The sequence below is a fragment of the Hyperoodon ampullatus genome, assembly GCF_949752795.1.
Source record: "Hyperoodon ampullatus genome assembly, chromosome: 15".
In the NCBI taxonomy this organism is placed as follows: domain Eukaryota; kingdom Metazoa; phylum Chordata; class Mammalia; order Artiodactyla; family Ziphiidae; genus Hyperoodon; species Hyperoodon ampullatus.
Window position 1 is genome coordinate 65901867 of NC_136928.1, and position 14861 is coordinate 65916727.

The 14861-nt window shown below is 50.6% G+C and overlaps 1 protein-coding gene across 1 annotated transcript in view; it reads left to right on the forward strand.

Moving 5' to 3' along the window:
• ALK (ALK receptor tyrosine kinase) overlaps positions 1–14861 on the forward strand; it is a gene marked incomplete at both ends in the record, with an annotated part of 722458 nt that overhangs the window by 668413 nt on the left and 39184 nt on the right. Inside the window, 2 exons of the mRNA XM_079720718.1 lie at positions 3096–3258; positions 13581–13731. Of these exons, the coding sequence (XP_079576844.1) occupies positions 3096–3258; positions 13581–13731 (314 nt within the window). The remainder of the gene's footprint in view (positions 1–3095; positions 3259–13580; positions 13732–14861) is intronic.

A 14861-nucleotide genomic window follows, 5' to 3' on the forward strand; every position in this document is an offset into this window, starting at 1 on the left:
GAATGAGCAAAGAGAACCAACAGGATGAAGCTTTAGTAAGACAAGCCCACACACATCAGAAGCAGGACAGCCCTTCACAATGGGCAATAAACTCAGAGAACCCATACCCCCAAGAAGTGCTGCTGGTGAGACACAGAAATTAATTCCAAACAACTTTGGGCAGAATTATGAGAGTCAGAGCCATCTAAGGGAGCAGGGAGGACCACCATGCCTCGAAGGCTGTGGGAGCAACAGAATTCCGGCTGGATGAATCATGGGTTTGACCTGGGATGGCAAATCCTCTATTCCCATGGAATCCACTTTAGAAAGAATTTCCGCTCTGGACCTTTCCATCAGCAGCTGCTGAAAATGAAAACAGAATTTTGTGCATAGAAACCACCTGAGACTAATATATGTCCACTGAGTTGGGAAAATACTGGTCCCTTTATTGAGAAACAGCCCTAGAGTCCCTTCTTTATGGACTGGGGAACATAAATCTTGAGATTGGGTGTCTCTGCTTCCTTACAGTCAAAAACTGAGCAGGAAGTTACACACTTTTTAAACTATATTCAGTATGCGTCTCTAATGCATAATGTTGTTCTAAGCACTTTGCTTAGGTCATCATTTAATACTCACAGCATGTCTAAGTACTAGGTGTTATTGTCTCCTCTTGTTCAGATTAAGAAATTGAGGCTCAGAGAGGCTGTAGAGTTTACCCCAGTTCTCATACCTCATCAGAGGTAAAATCCAATGAGAAAATTTGGCCCATCTGGATCCAAAGCCCATTCCCCTCTTCCTACCCCGTCAGATGCCCAACTTGGCCAAGAAGTAGAAGCCCACCCTCTCTGGGAACATCTCAGAACCTTCAGAAAAATGTTAAGCGAGACTGAAGTTAGAAGAGGGTCCTGCTGAAGGACACGCTCCAGTAGGGTGCCGAGCCCATGCCTTCCTTGAACTGTCTTCCTCAGCACACTCTTCAGGGGGAAAAAAATACATATTTATATTTATGTCTAAATTCTTTAATTTCCAGGACTGAATTAACTAAGTGAACCATCATGCTTCTGCCCCAGATTGATAAGGCTGCCCCCAAACCCAGGCTGCTCGCTATAGGCACAGACTGAACCTGCAGAATAGGCTTCAAGGAGCGAGAGACCATGGGGAGGAGTGTATTTTTTAACTTCTTTTCTGAGCTGTTCTTTTTTCCCCACTCCTATCGTCATCCCCAACTCACTGAGTTTAAATTCCTAGGTGCTGTTGGCGGAGGGATCCATATACACAGAAACCCTGTCTGCATTTCCCATTGTCAGGAACAGCACCAGCCTTGGGTGCAGGCAGGTGTCAGCGACACAGCTCACATTTTTAGAGTTTTGGACTTTGCGGTGACCTTTCATACCCCTCGCTTTCTTTAATCCTCATGGCAACCCAGCCCCTTTCACAGACAATGGAACACACATCAAGGTCCCATAATCAACAATGATGAGGCTGCTCCCAAACTCAGATGTTCGTGCTGATTTCAAAGCCTGAATCCTTTCCACTTCTCCCCTCTGGCACAGCCCACACATGTGATTTGAACACTGGAGAGGGTTGAAAGGATATCTGGCCAAGACAGCTCTGCTGAAATGCCTCCAGTAAAGAGTCCTTTGAATTAACAGGTTACCCCTTAGAATACAAATAGATGAGAAAATTAACAATCAACCATTCACACCAAAGATGAATGGATTCATCACCTTCTTGCCCTTGAAACAACCTTCAGAAACCAAATAGAAACCAACATCTTCATTCGAAAAAATGAAGCCAAGAAAGGTATTGAGTGCTCAGTATTGAGTAGCTGTATGCCTGAGAACCCCAACTACAGCTTCGGTATCCCGACCTCAGCTCTGGGGCAGTGTCACAAAAGCCCACCACAGCCAGCCCGGTTTTCAGATTATCAAGACTGCCCAGTGTAATCTCAATCTGATTGCTAATAATTAGCAACCCAAATTAACCTTTCATTTTTGCATCAAGTTAGCTGAAAGTCATCAAAAGAATTCTGTGCTTTAGCAAACAAAACTATATACACACAAATTAATTTTTTCATAATTTTCTGTAGGTAGAATTCGACTTAATCAATTTAAAGGGAAATAATTTCTTCAATCTTATAATGAGATTTTTGTATTTTAAGTAAAAGTGATTTATCAAGAGCACATTTTTTTGGAAGTTTTTATAGGTTGTAAACATGTTAAAATTCCTGCCAGGATGAAATCTGACAGTTCCCCAAGGTCCAGCCAGGCTCAAAGATAGAAAGTTTGGAAGGAATGGCCCAGTGGCAGTGGAGGCGTGGGGATGTGCTGGGTGTTCCTGAGGCACCCCCAGAAGGCCACCTAAGAGCATTGGGTGCTCCAGGTGAGGACAGAGCACCAGGAAGCAGGGAGGGGCTTGGAAAAGGACGTGCACCAAAGGCAGATGTGACCTGTTTCCCATTTATTACACTCTCTGTTACATAGAGAGCCTGAGGGCTGCTTCTAATGCATTTCCAAACCCAACCAATGTGGAGGAGGAAGGCATGGAGCCGACTCTGTGTCCACTTTACTCTTTTGATCTTCTCCAAGCTAAGAAGATCCTATATGCAGATATCAAACTTTCGGAAGCGGGTTAGATCCAGTCACAATAGCACAGATTGAGCACCTGTTCTTTGCCCAGCACTGTGCTGGACTCAATGAGAAACCAGGAGAGGACCTGGCCACCACCCGCCTGTCTCACCTGAGACGGGTCTTCTCTCCCTCCTCAGAACCTTCACAGTGCAATGTTAACCAGACCCTCTTGAGGCTCTTTTTCTGTTACTGTCCTGTCTTGTTGCATCCCTTTGGGTCTCCCTTTAGTAGGCTGTAAGCTTCTTTAGGCCAGGGTCCAAGTCTGCTCCATTTGTGTCTCTCCCTTAGTATCTATCTGGTCCAGGGCCTGGCACACAGTAGATCTTCAACAAAAGTTTCCAGTTCAAATGACTGATGAGTGTTCCTTGCCCCGACATGGGTGCCATCTTGGAACGTGGGTTTGGCCTCATGGAGCGGACAGCTCAGAGGCAGCAGAGGGAGGCCCTCGGAGGCCAAGTGAGTGATCACCTTTCCTCTTGTGTGCAGTTCACTGGCTGTTCACCACATGCGGGGCCAGTGGACCCCACGGCCCGACGCAGGCCCAGTGCAACAACGCCTACCGGAACTCCAACCTGAGCGTGGTGGTGGGGAGCGAGGGCCCCCTGAAGGGCATCCAGACCTGGAAGGTGCCAGCCACCGACACCTACAGGTGGGTATGGGGGAGGGGGAGGGCAAGGGGCAGATCCACCCTCCCGAAGAGGACTGGGGTCCTGCTGTTGGGTGCATGCCTGCTCTCCTGGGGTGCCCGGGCAGGCCAAGGCTCCGAGGCCGCAGACTCTGGCCCACATTGGAGTGTAAGGGCTGGAGATGGGGAGATTTGGGATAATGGAGTATGGCAAGAAAAGAGGCTGTGTCCTCTGTCCTCAAGGAGCCCACAGACTCATTTGTGGAGATGATATGCATGCATGCACCAGCCTCAGAACATTCTTTAGCTTTACTAATAACTATAATTATAGTGGGCTGTTCTTCGAACTTCATGCTGTTCAAATGAGGCAATGAATGTCAAAATGTTTGGGAGACAAAAGTATGATCCACGTGAAAGATGATTTCTTATGCTTGAGCCTCCTTTCCTGGGCCTTCATTGTTTGCAAGTAAAGCAACTATTCTGGAACTCTTATCCCAGGCCCAACCCCACAGTGTTCCACCAGAGCCAGGCCAGGCTGGAGGGAGGCCCGACTCCAACAGGCACTCAGCTAAGCGAAGCTAATGGCAAGGCCTAGACCAGTGGCTCCTAACCTTGAGCGGGCATCGGAATGACAGGAAGGCCAGTTAAACCAGAGATTGCTGGTTCCACTCGTGGAGTGTATGATTTTATAGGTCTGGAGTGGGGTCCAAGAATATGAATTTCTTTTTTTCATGCTAAACATTTTTACATTAGTGAAGCAAATACGACAAAACACTGACATTTATTGGATGCAGGTTGAGGAGGGAGACACCAGTGGTACTCACTGTACTCCTGGTATCCATCCATAGTCATTCATTCACCGAGAATCTGAATTTCTAGCAAGTTCCCAGATGACGCCGATGCAGCCGCTGGGTTAACCACAGCCCATGCTGTCATCCTCGCTCAGCTCGATGCCGTGGGCAAGGCCAGTGCCGCAACCCTCATTTTACAGTTGAGAAAACGGAGGCTCAGAGCGTCAGGAGCTTCCCACGGCCACATGGTCAAGAAATGGCCTCCAAGCCCAGACTTCGCAGCTCTGCAGAGGTTCCTCCCACCGCACGCAGCTGAGCTGTGTAAACAGGAAGCATCGTAATTTTGCTGTCATTTGTGCAGATGCCCCCTAGAGGCTGAACACAGTGGGAAGTGAGCTGCTTCCTCTCCCGCAGCCCCCACCCACCGGCACATCCTCGGCCCCCTGGGAAGGAAAGGGGCTTCTCAGGTTGCCCTGTTTTCTGCACATTCCCACCCCTGGGACTTCAGTGTAAATGCGTTCCAGGGAAAGCCCTAAGTGCTTTTTAAATGACATTCTGGGCGGGAATGCAATAACAAGGCTTGACTGCAATCAGATTAGCTGCTCCAGGTCCCACACATCCCTAGTAAATGGCCAAAGACCTCTGGCTACCCTTGGCCACGCCATACGGAGCAGGCCGGGCCTCCCCTTCCAACCTGGCTGAATTTCCAGGGGTCATCCACTGTCCTAGAGAGAAGGGGATGCATGTCTGTTGAGGACCCACTAGGTATTCCTCCTCCTTTTCACAATGAGGTAGATGTTATTACTATTGTTTTTATCCATATTCCCTTGTTTCTGTATGAAGAAACGTGTCAGGAAGCTTAGCAATAGATCTAAGGCCACTCAATCAGTGACAAAGCTGGAATTTGAACCCAGGACCCTCAGTCTCAAAGTCTGTTGGTTCTTTCCATTAAAACTCCCACTCAGGAAACAGGAAATGGAAGGGGGCATAGGAATCATGCAGCACCCACCTCCAGGAAGCCTCCAGAAATGAGAGCCTGGGAGGGGAGGCCCCACCGCCTGAAGGGGTAGTGGCCAGCCCAGCCCTTGGTGCAGATCCCTACATACAAAAAGCAACGTGAAGAAGAACGCAGAGGAGCTGTAAGGCAGACAGAGACCTCAACACTTACCCCCAGCAAAACCCATTGTCCCATCCCTGCCCAGGGCGACTCCCAGGCTAGACTGGCTCGAAGTCCTCTGTGACTTATGGAGGTCCTCTTGAGCTGCGTTCCTCCTGAGATAAGGTGAATCAGACCCAGTTCCACACTCGGACGGGTTATTTAATCTCTTGAGACTCTGTTTCCCCACCTGTAAAAGGCAAAGGTTGGGGGTTGCTAACACCTGCCCAGTTGGTTGCAAAGATCACGTACAAGTGCCTCGCACATGCCCTGCACGTGGCAGGTGCTCCCCAGCCCAGCTGACTGCAGAGAAATCCCCTGGAGTGGTGTCAGGCAGTGGCCAGACAGCATTTCCAGGAACAGCAGTAGTTCCTGACTTCTCTGCTTCCAAGGACTTTTTTCTGACTTCTTCAGATGGGCCCTGCCTTTTGAAAGATTTTGCCTGCCAAACTATACTTATTAAGTAATAATTCATTTTCCTATTTTTTATTAATCACAGCCATATCTAAGTCTAGCCAGGTTTCTGATCTGTGTAAATTGCCACGGTATAACCACCTGTGTTGCTACAAGCCCAGCCCAAATCAGAGAACTGTTTCCATTTCTCTCTTTGGAATATTGAGACTAGCTGCCAGCCCCCAGCACTGCCCGCTGAACACTCATTAGAAACATGCAGGAGCCGTTTTTCTGTTGAAGCAGGACGCTTCGAAGTGCCCACATTTGTAAAGGGGCCTTCTGATCAGGACCTTTTTGAACTGGCCTGAGAAGCACCATATCAAAATGGAAGAATCAAACCCAAAAAATGTTGGGTTTGGGTTTTTGTTGTTGCTGTTGACTCCTTGTTTTTTAACCCAACAAAGACTGTTACAGATATTCCTGACCCTCACCTCATCCTTGACCCTGGATGACACTTGGGACTTGGACAATAATGTCTACTGGCCACATAACGTCGCATCAAAGAAGCAGACCATTTAATGATTTGCTATACAGACCACATCAAAATGTCCCCAAGTCAGAATATCCAGGTTGAGAAGTCAGGTGCCCTTTTTCTGGAAGATATTTTCTTCATATTAACTAATTCTTATTTAGTAAGTGCAGTTCGTCTAGTGAGACAAACGTAGGACACACAGGAGGATGGATGTAAAAGGTTCTTGAGAACAGAAAGGTTGGAATCATTCCTTAGGGAGTCCATCTATTCCTGGAAGAGTGTGGCGCTCAGCTAGTGCTGCCTGGCTGCAGCTTGAGGCCTGGCATGATTATTGCTACAGTCAAGGTCTCTACCTACTGATCAGAGAGGTGAAGGAAAGCGAGCTATACTTATCAAGCACCCATTGTGTGCCACAGTGAGAAGTCATTGCCTGGGGCTTGCTCAGGGATGCATACAGGTAAAAAATATATATTTTTTAAAATTAATTTTTATTGGAGTATAGTTGATTTACATTGTTGTGTTAGTTTCTGCTGTACAGCAAAGTGAATCCGTTGTACATATACATATATCCGCTCTTTGTTAGATTCTTTCCCCATATAGGTCATTACGGACTACTGAGTAGAGTTCCCTGTGCTATACAGTAAATTCTTATTAGTTATCTATTTTATATATAGCAATGAAAACACCTCCACTCTTAAGTAACTGGTCATTTACCTGGTGTTTCTCTCCCATCTTCTACACCTTTGTCTCCTACCACGAAGAGGGAGAGGAAGAACAGGCTGGGAAGGAGACAGGTGGGACGTGCCAGGCTAAGGTGGGGCTTTAGGAGCAAAACCTAAATCTCCATCTCCTCCCCACACACACGCACACACTGCTTTCCTGCCCTGGGCTCCCCCTTCCCCTGGATTTGCCACTTCCTCTGTCAGAACAGGAGAGGTGTCCATACCTGCTCCCCTCCTGCTTTGCACATCTCAGCGGACCATATTAAGCACCTATTAGGACACTATGCCTATATAAAGAGGTCCAAGATCCAGTTTCTGCCCAAGAGGAGCCCCAGTCAGTGGTAGATGTAGGAACAAAGCATTTCAGTGCGATGTAGAAAGTACTGCAGTGGAGGTTTACACACAGCCCTGTGTCAGAGGCCAGGGGAAGGGCCTGAGTTCATGGATGGCTTCCACAGGGAGACAGAAGCCTGAGTTAAGTCTTGAAGGTGATAGAGTTGTCTACGAAGACGAGGGGAGGGCCTTCCCGGTGGAAGGAGCCCCTGCGGCAAACCAGGACCTGCAGGAGCTGAAGCAGGACCTGGCCCTGAGGCTGGAGCCTCACCTCCCGAACATGTTTAGCTCCTTCCGGTGCCAGTGTGATGGTGGTGGTGAGAGAAGCAAGTGGGGAGGCAGGGAGAACAGAGGGAAGGCTGGTGAGGTCGTGCAGGCAAGAGTCAAATGGGGCTAAACCAGGGCAGGGGAAACATGGCGGGAGAGGCTGAAATGTTTGGGAGGTAGAATCGGCATGACTGGAGGGCTGAGTGGGTGGGATGGAAGCGAGGGGGAGCAGGCAATACCCAGGAGGCTAGCCTGCGTGGGGGGCTGAGGAAGCCAGGACAATGAGCCTGATTGAGAGGGACAGGCAAGGATTAGGGTAACAGCGAGAGGGACACCTGATCTGGGGGATTTCCAAGTCTTGGTTCTGAGCGCCCATGGAGGTGGGCGGCTAAGGTGGATCAGAACAGGAGCGTGGATCGTGGGGTGTGTGCTGGGGCAGGAGCCTCAGCCTCCGCCTAAAATGGAGACACACTGACTGAGTCCAGCTCCAAGGCCCGGGGGGATTTAGTGCCATTCGGTGTGTGACACCCCGCGCAGGGGCGGTCGCGTGCAGATATCAGCCCGCCAGCCTCTCGCTCTCCTGACTTCTTCCCCTCTTCATCCTTCTCTCCCTCCTCCCAGCCCACCTGCCTGTTCTCCTGCCTCTCCAGGCTTCCGTATCCTTCCCTGTCCTCCTCCTCCCCCAGCTTCCCACGTACACACACACAAATACACACACGCACACGCATGCGCATGTGCACACATGCACACAGATCGTCTATAAAACTTTCATCAGGCACAGCCCACAGCTCCTGATGACAGTTCCCACAGCGTTCCCTTGTTCCTCAGACATCACGTACAAGAGGTCTCAGGTCCCAGCTGGAGCCAGCAAAGCCCACCAGCCAGCCTGGGCCACAGCTGTTCCTGACGGCCTCCATCACTGACACTAGTTTCCTCACCTGGCTCCACGGACCAGCACGTGCCGCTGGATGACACCATCATTCAAATCCACAAGCAGCCATGGAGCACCTACTGCCTGCCCGGCTCTGAGCCGGGGTGGTGCGGGGCAAGGAGCCTCCAGTTGTCTGCCAGGCACTGAACAGATGCTGCAGAACTTGTAGAGGGGACTGAGCCTCTGGAGCCTTGCAGTCTTTGCAAAGACCACAGGGCAGAAAAGTTCAGTAACAGTCCACAATGCCAGTAAAGTTCTAAACAATTGTAGAAGAGAGTCACAAGTCATGATTCATTGCCAGAGTAATTGTGCAGATAACCATAGCCATGAAGAGCACAGAGCAGGGAAAGTCGAGGGAGGGGGGCAGCATTGAGCAAAGATCCATGAGCCGCAGGCAGAATGGAGTTTGGGTTCAGCTTCTGACACACTGTATGACCTTGAAAGTGCGCTGCCGCTCCTCTGCAAGGGCCTCATCTGTCGAAGGAGGGGTTGGAGAGAGAGGTCACTGACATCCCTTCCAGCTCTGATATTCCTGGGTCAGGAAGGTGGTAGTGGACGATGAGTCTTGCTCATTGGTGCAAAACTGGAATGGAACTGGGGCAGCAAGGAGCACACGCCTCCACCGCTGACCCCCGGGGGTGTCGCCTGATGGCTCGCGTGACCCATCTGGATCATACGACTATGCACCTGCACAGAGCTCTCGCTCTGACCAAGCCCTGCACGTACCCAACATCTCCTGTGCTCTCACAGCAGCCCTGGAGGCAGGATGGATACGCAGGGCGGACCTAACTGTTCTGATTTCACAGAGGAAACCGAGACACAGAGGTCACTCAAGGTCCCACTGGGTGTTAGAGGCAGAGCCCAGAGCAAGTGTGGAAGAGAAATGAGGTGCTTCCTGCTTCCCCGGGTGGGGTCCTCTCACTCCTTCCCCCCTCCACCGCCCCCGGCAGCCCCCCAAGTGTGCCGGCGACACCGCCATCACGCTGCACACCAGCTGTGCTCTCCTTTCAGGGTCCAGCAGGCAGCCACTTTGATTTGCAGCTAATTCTTTATTATAAAAAGATTCACAACTCAATTACATCAGGTAACAATAGCTCACAGTCAATAATACAAAACGCAAACCCAATAAACATCCATTCTGACTAGGGGACATGGATTTAGATGAAGACAAACAAATTACAGCATCAGCTCGTTGAGAACAGGATACTGTAACTTCCAGGAAATTGGAATCACTGCGAGTCATTTTCCTCACCTGAGTGGCATGTATATTAATTTGTTGTCATTTGTCAACCATCAAAATAAGTTGTTTACAAGGGATGGGAAAAGGCTTCAGAGATTCAGGCTGAGGTTATTATTCTGGCACAGGTTTGTGTAACATGATTCGTACAGTTCGGGGGTCTTCAGAAGCGCCAGGGCTGGCCTTACGCTCCCACTGGCTCCCTGTGGAAGTAGGTGCTGGGTGAAACTGAACACCCTCGACCCTGGCTCCTCGGCCACACCCTGCTCTACCTATTGCCCTGCTGTCTAGAATCCGGGGCCTTATTCACTCCCCACTTCTGCCTCTCAGAAGTCACCCCAGGAGAGGAGCAGACAGGCTCCCCCAGGGGTACATTAGCACAGCGGTTACTATTTGTTACTCACTAGCTACCCTCCAGGGGCTGAACTAGGCCCCTTATAAGGGGCATTATCTCATATAACTCTCACAACAACATTTTAAGGTAAATATTCTTATCCCCCTTTTATAGATGAGGAAACTGGAGCTCAGAGAGGGTACATAAACTACCCAAGGTCACACAGCTGGCGAGTAACAGGGCCAGAACCAGGAGAGGTAAGCAAGGTGCCTTGGACACAAAAGTTCAGGAGGCTCTGGCTCTCAGGGTTGACCAAGTGCAAGGCCAACACCTGGGCAGGAGATGTCTCACTCAGTTCCTGGCCCTGAGTGACAGAGTTGGACTTGGATCCAGGTCTGTCTGCATCCAGCCTGTGCTTTTTTCACTGTGATACAGCCCATCCAGGAGGAGATGGGCCTTCTAGTAGCAGCTAGAAGTTTCCAAAGGAGCGAAGCTCTGTGGTGGGATGTCAGGCCTTACAGGGCTGATGAGGGAGGCACTACCTCCCCTACCAGTAGCCCAGGTGGGCAGCTGCCAGTCCCGTGTCTTTAAGCCAGTGATAGTCCAGGTGGAAACGTGGGGCTGAGGCCATCACGCAGGAAAGCAAACTCCAGCTGCTGACACCTGGCTGCCGATCTCTACTATCTCCTTTGGGGTCTGTAGAGCTGACCCCAGCCCAGAGTCCCCCTTGCACTTGGAAGCAGTTTGTAATCTTTTCAAACCCACTACTTACCCTCATGAGGGCGGGGGTCCTTGTCCTCATTTTTTTCTTTGGTAGGGGAAGCTGAGGCTCTAAGAGGTTAAGCAAGTTGTCCCAAGTCACACAGCCAGCAGAGCGCCCAGGTTATGACTCAGAACTCAGGGCTCTTTCCATCCACCTCACTGCCAAGAACTAGGTCAAGACCCAAATGGGGCTGGAGTTCAGACTTGGTTGGGGGCAGGAGAAATAGGAAAGAAGGCTTAGAGAGGGGGGATAAAAGCATGTCAGGAACAAACAACTTCTAAAATATAATGCTTTGGCTAAATTAAACATGTGAAAGAGTTCAGAATGATTCATAATGCATGCAAATGACTATGCAAATGATGCAGAAAGGATGAGATGGGTACAGCTTACCTCTCAGCCACAGCAGGAGTGGGCAGGGTGAGGACTCCCTCTCGGGCAGCAGTTTTCCAAGCCAACAACACCTTCAGGTTGGCACGACTTTCTTAGGTAACCTGCCAAAGCCCCAGAACCTTGGAGGGGCCAGCAGGACAGATGTGGCCCATCTACACCCACGTTGCTGTCTCTACACTCCACAGAGTCTCTGGAATGCCCAGCACCACCCCGGCCCCAGGCTTGCCTTCTCTGAGCTAAATCATTCTGCTGCTTTCCTTTCACCGATGAGCCTTCCTTCTTCCTCAGCCTTTTAATTGTCCTTATCACCTCTCCTTTTCCAATGGGTCAGGAGTGAGGGTTTGGCTGAGGGTCTGAGTGAATTAGGATGGGCCAGTAGCTTCTCAGACCACCCTCGTGCATCCATATAACCTCACAGCAGCATGTTGGAGGGGAAATGGGCTCCATGAGGGGAAATGTAGAGCTCTGGACCAGGGTTTGCCCAGCCCAAATGAATCCCTCTGGGCCTTGGTTTCCTCATCTGCCAAATGAGATTGCTAACAGCTACTGTTTACGGCTACTGGGGGGATGCCGTATGCACTCACGCCTGGCACATTGCAGGATGCTCAGGAATTGACCCTACTTCCCTCTGCAGAGCTACAACGCCCCCTTCCCCACCCCAGCACCTAGGTTTCCTGCCTCTTCATTCACGTTCACACAAGCCTGACTCGTACCCTCCACCTCTTTCTGCTTGTCTGGGTCCTACCCAACCATCATCTCCACCATGAAGCCGACTTCAGACCCACACCCCACACGCCCCAAACCAGCCAAGGCCTCCAGCACTGCTGCCTCAATGTCTGTCGTGGTTCTCCCACTCTTTCCCGGGCCGTGAGCACCTGATGGCCCGGATTTGTGCCGGGACCTGCCACTTTCTCGGGGCTTTCACCCATTATCTCCTTCAGATGTTGAACCTTCCCGTGAGTTCAGAAAGGAAAGAATGGTCCCTCTTTGACGAGGGAAGGATCTGGGACTCTGAGAGGACACACAGCGAGGAGGTGGTCCACTCCTCACATGGAGCCCCAGAGCCCTTTGGACCCTCTGCTTTGCCTCCCCGATATAACCACCCCCACAGGGAGATGTCATAACTCTGTCTCCCCAATTTCTTTGGAAGCCCCCCAAGGGCCTGGAGCCCGTCTCCCGCCTCCTCTTAGGCACGTGGCCTTATGCCAGTTTGCAACGATCTCCCATCAGTGCCGGGCCCCGGAGACAGGACAGTGGGCTCAATTCTCCCTCGCTCTCTACAGAGACCTCAGCTCCTTACCTGCCACGTTAGCCATCAGCTGGCCCTCCAGGCTTGTCTCTGCAGAACAGGCCCAGGCTCTCCCTTAGGAAAGCCTCCAGGAGGCCCCTCCCATGCTTGGAACACAGGACATTTCCTAGAAGTATAGGTGGAGAAGCCGCCGTGTGTGCACGTGTGCAAAACCATCTTGCAGCTCTCCCCGGAAGCTTTTCTTCAAGGACCTTGGATCTGAATACGCAGGGACTTGAAAGCCCCCCAAGTTCCTCTCCCTGGCAGTCAGTCTCTGGGGAGGCGTGTATATCGGGCACGCGAGGTGTCTTCACGGCGCGCCACTCTTCTCATACGGTTCATCAGTTGGGTCCTTCCTCCCCCATCCTTGCCTGACTTCAACCCAACAACCTAAGAGGCAGCAGAAATACTCCTGCATCCCCACTCTCTGGTTTTATTTTCACCATGATTGGTTGTTTGTTGTCCGCACACACATTGCTCCAGAAGGAGTTACTGGTGGGATGTGAATAAACAGTCTGTGCTCGTAAACACCGCTCTCCTCAGTCATTCCACGTGGGACTCCTTGTGTCTAGACCCCGTGGGGAGACTTTAAAACATTGTACCAAGTCAGTTACTGCTCCTTCTACCAGTAAGAATAATAATAACTACTTAGTGAGTGCTTCTTATGTGCCAGCCACAATTCTGAGACTGGAGAGACTTCATTTCTTTAATCTTCACCACACACCTGGGCTAGAAGGTAGGTTTTTCTTATCCCCATTTTACAGATGAGGAAAAGGAAAGTTCAATTACTTGTCTAAGGTTGACCACATGAGTCCTTTGCTCTTGGACAGGGAGAGAAGTCCATAACAGGAAAGCCCAGGTATTCAGGACACCGTCACCCCAACAGCCCGCATTAATACAGACCCCCCTGTCATCATCTCTTCTCTCTCTCCCTGCCCCCCTTCCCCCTCTCTTCCTCTCTTCTACCCCTTACGAGTTCTTTACCTTCCTAGCTCTGTGAATGAAGCATTCCCCTGCCCCTTTCTGAACTTGACCGCCCTCTCCTGACAGTGGAGAGAGGACCCTCCTTGCTGACCTCATGGGCTGATGCAGGGGAGAGACCTCCAGCACGAGGGTGGTGCGCTCGGCCTGTTAGGAGCCGCTGGGTTGGCAGGAGGGGAGTCAGTCTTCATATCATGACAGGAGCCCGTGCACTCTGTCCTGTTGCAGCATATCAGGCTACGGAGCCGCTGGCGGGAAAGGCGGGAAGAACACCATGATGCGATCCCACGGCGTGTCTGTGCTGGGCATCTTCAACCTGGAGAAGGACGATGTGCTGTACATCCTGGTCGGGCAGCAGGGGGAAGATGCCTGCCCCAGTGTAAGTGCCCAGAGCGGGGGTTTCTCCTCCACACTCAGCAGGACCCAGGCAGGTCCCTCAGAGGACACAAACACTGGACACACGCCTTCGGAGACCTCACGTTCAAAGATGGCAGGACTCACCCTTTGTTCTGCCTGCAAATGCTCCTCCCTTTCCAGGGCCATTTGGGTGCATGAGAAGGTGGGTGGTGTGGCTTTGGGGGTCGCACATCCCTACAGGCACCGAGGCTGAGGCATGGGTTTCATGAGCAATCTTTAAAACTGAAGAGCTGAATTCTGCTAAAATGGGCAAATGGTTGTTCCTCTTAACACAAGTGCGAGTTGAAGCCCACTGCCTAAGCTTTCTCGCAAGGCCACCATTGTCTTTAGCCATATTATCGTAAACAGGAAAATACCAGACTAAACGTGTCTTGTTCAGCTCAAAATCACAGACTCATAGCCACATATATGCATATTAAACCATAGAAAAAGTTCTAAAAGATACAGATAACAGTGGTTGTTTCTGGAGAGGGGACTGGAGTTGAGGATGCTTTGTCAGTAATGTCTGATATTGTTACAAAAATAATGCATCCACATATTATTTATTATTTGTGTGATTAAATTTTTTAAAGTGTTTTAAGCACAGACTCAGAGCTGAAAGACCATGTAATCCACTACCCCCATTTCACAGATGAGAACATGGAGACCACAGAAGTGAAGGGACTTGTCCAAAGTCACTCATAATGCAGCACAGAGACTCTGGCTCCTATTTTTGCTGCCCCAAACTTGCTTGGGGCTCAGTTTCTACAACCTTTTTCCCTTTTCCACTTATAACACATCACTTGACAAGCCAGACTGTCATCCTCTGCAGCCCCAGAGACAACCCTTCATTCTGGTTCCTGACCCCACTGGGGTGTCCAGCTGTCAAACAGGGAGAGCTCCAACAGCAGAACTTAAGAAAGCCAGTAGTGGTCTAAAATGACCAGGAAGGGGAGACAGTGGAGACTAATAAAGCAGCAGCCATGCCTCTTGCCTGTGCTGGGGGACACAGGACCCTGGTGGTGCTGGCTGTCTTGATGGGAACTCAGCACTCTGCAGGGGGTTCTCCGCATTGGGCCGGGCCACGCCCTCACCTGAGGGTGAACTTCTGCA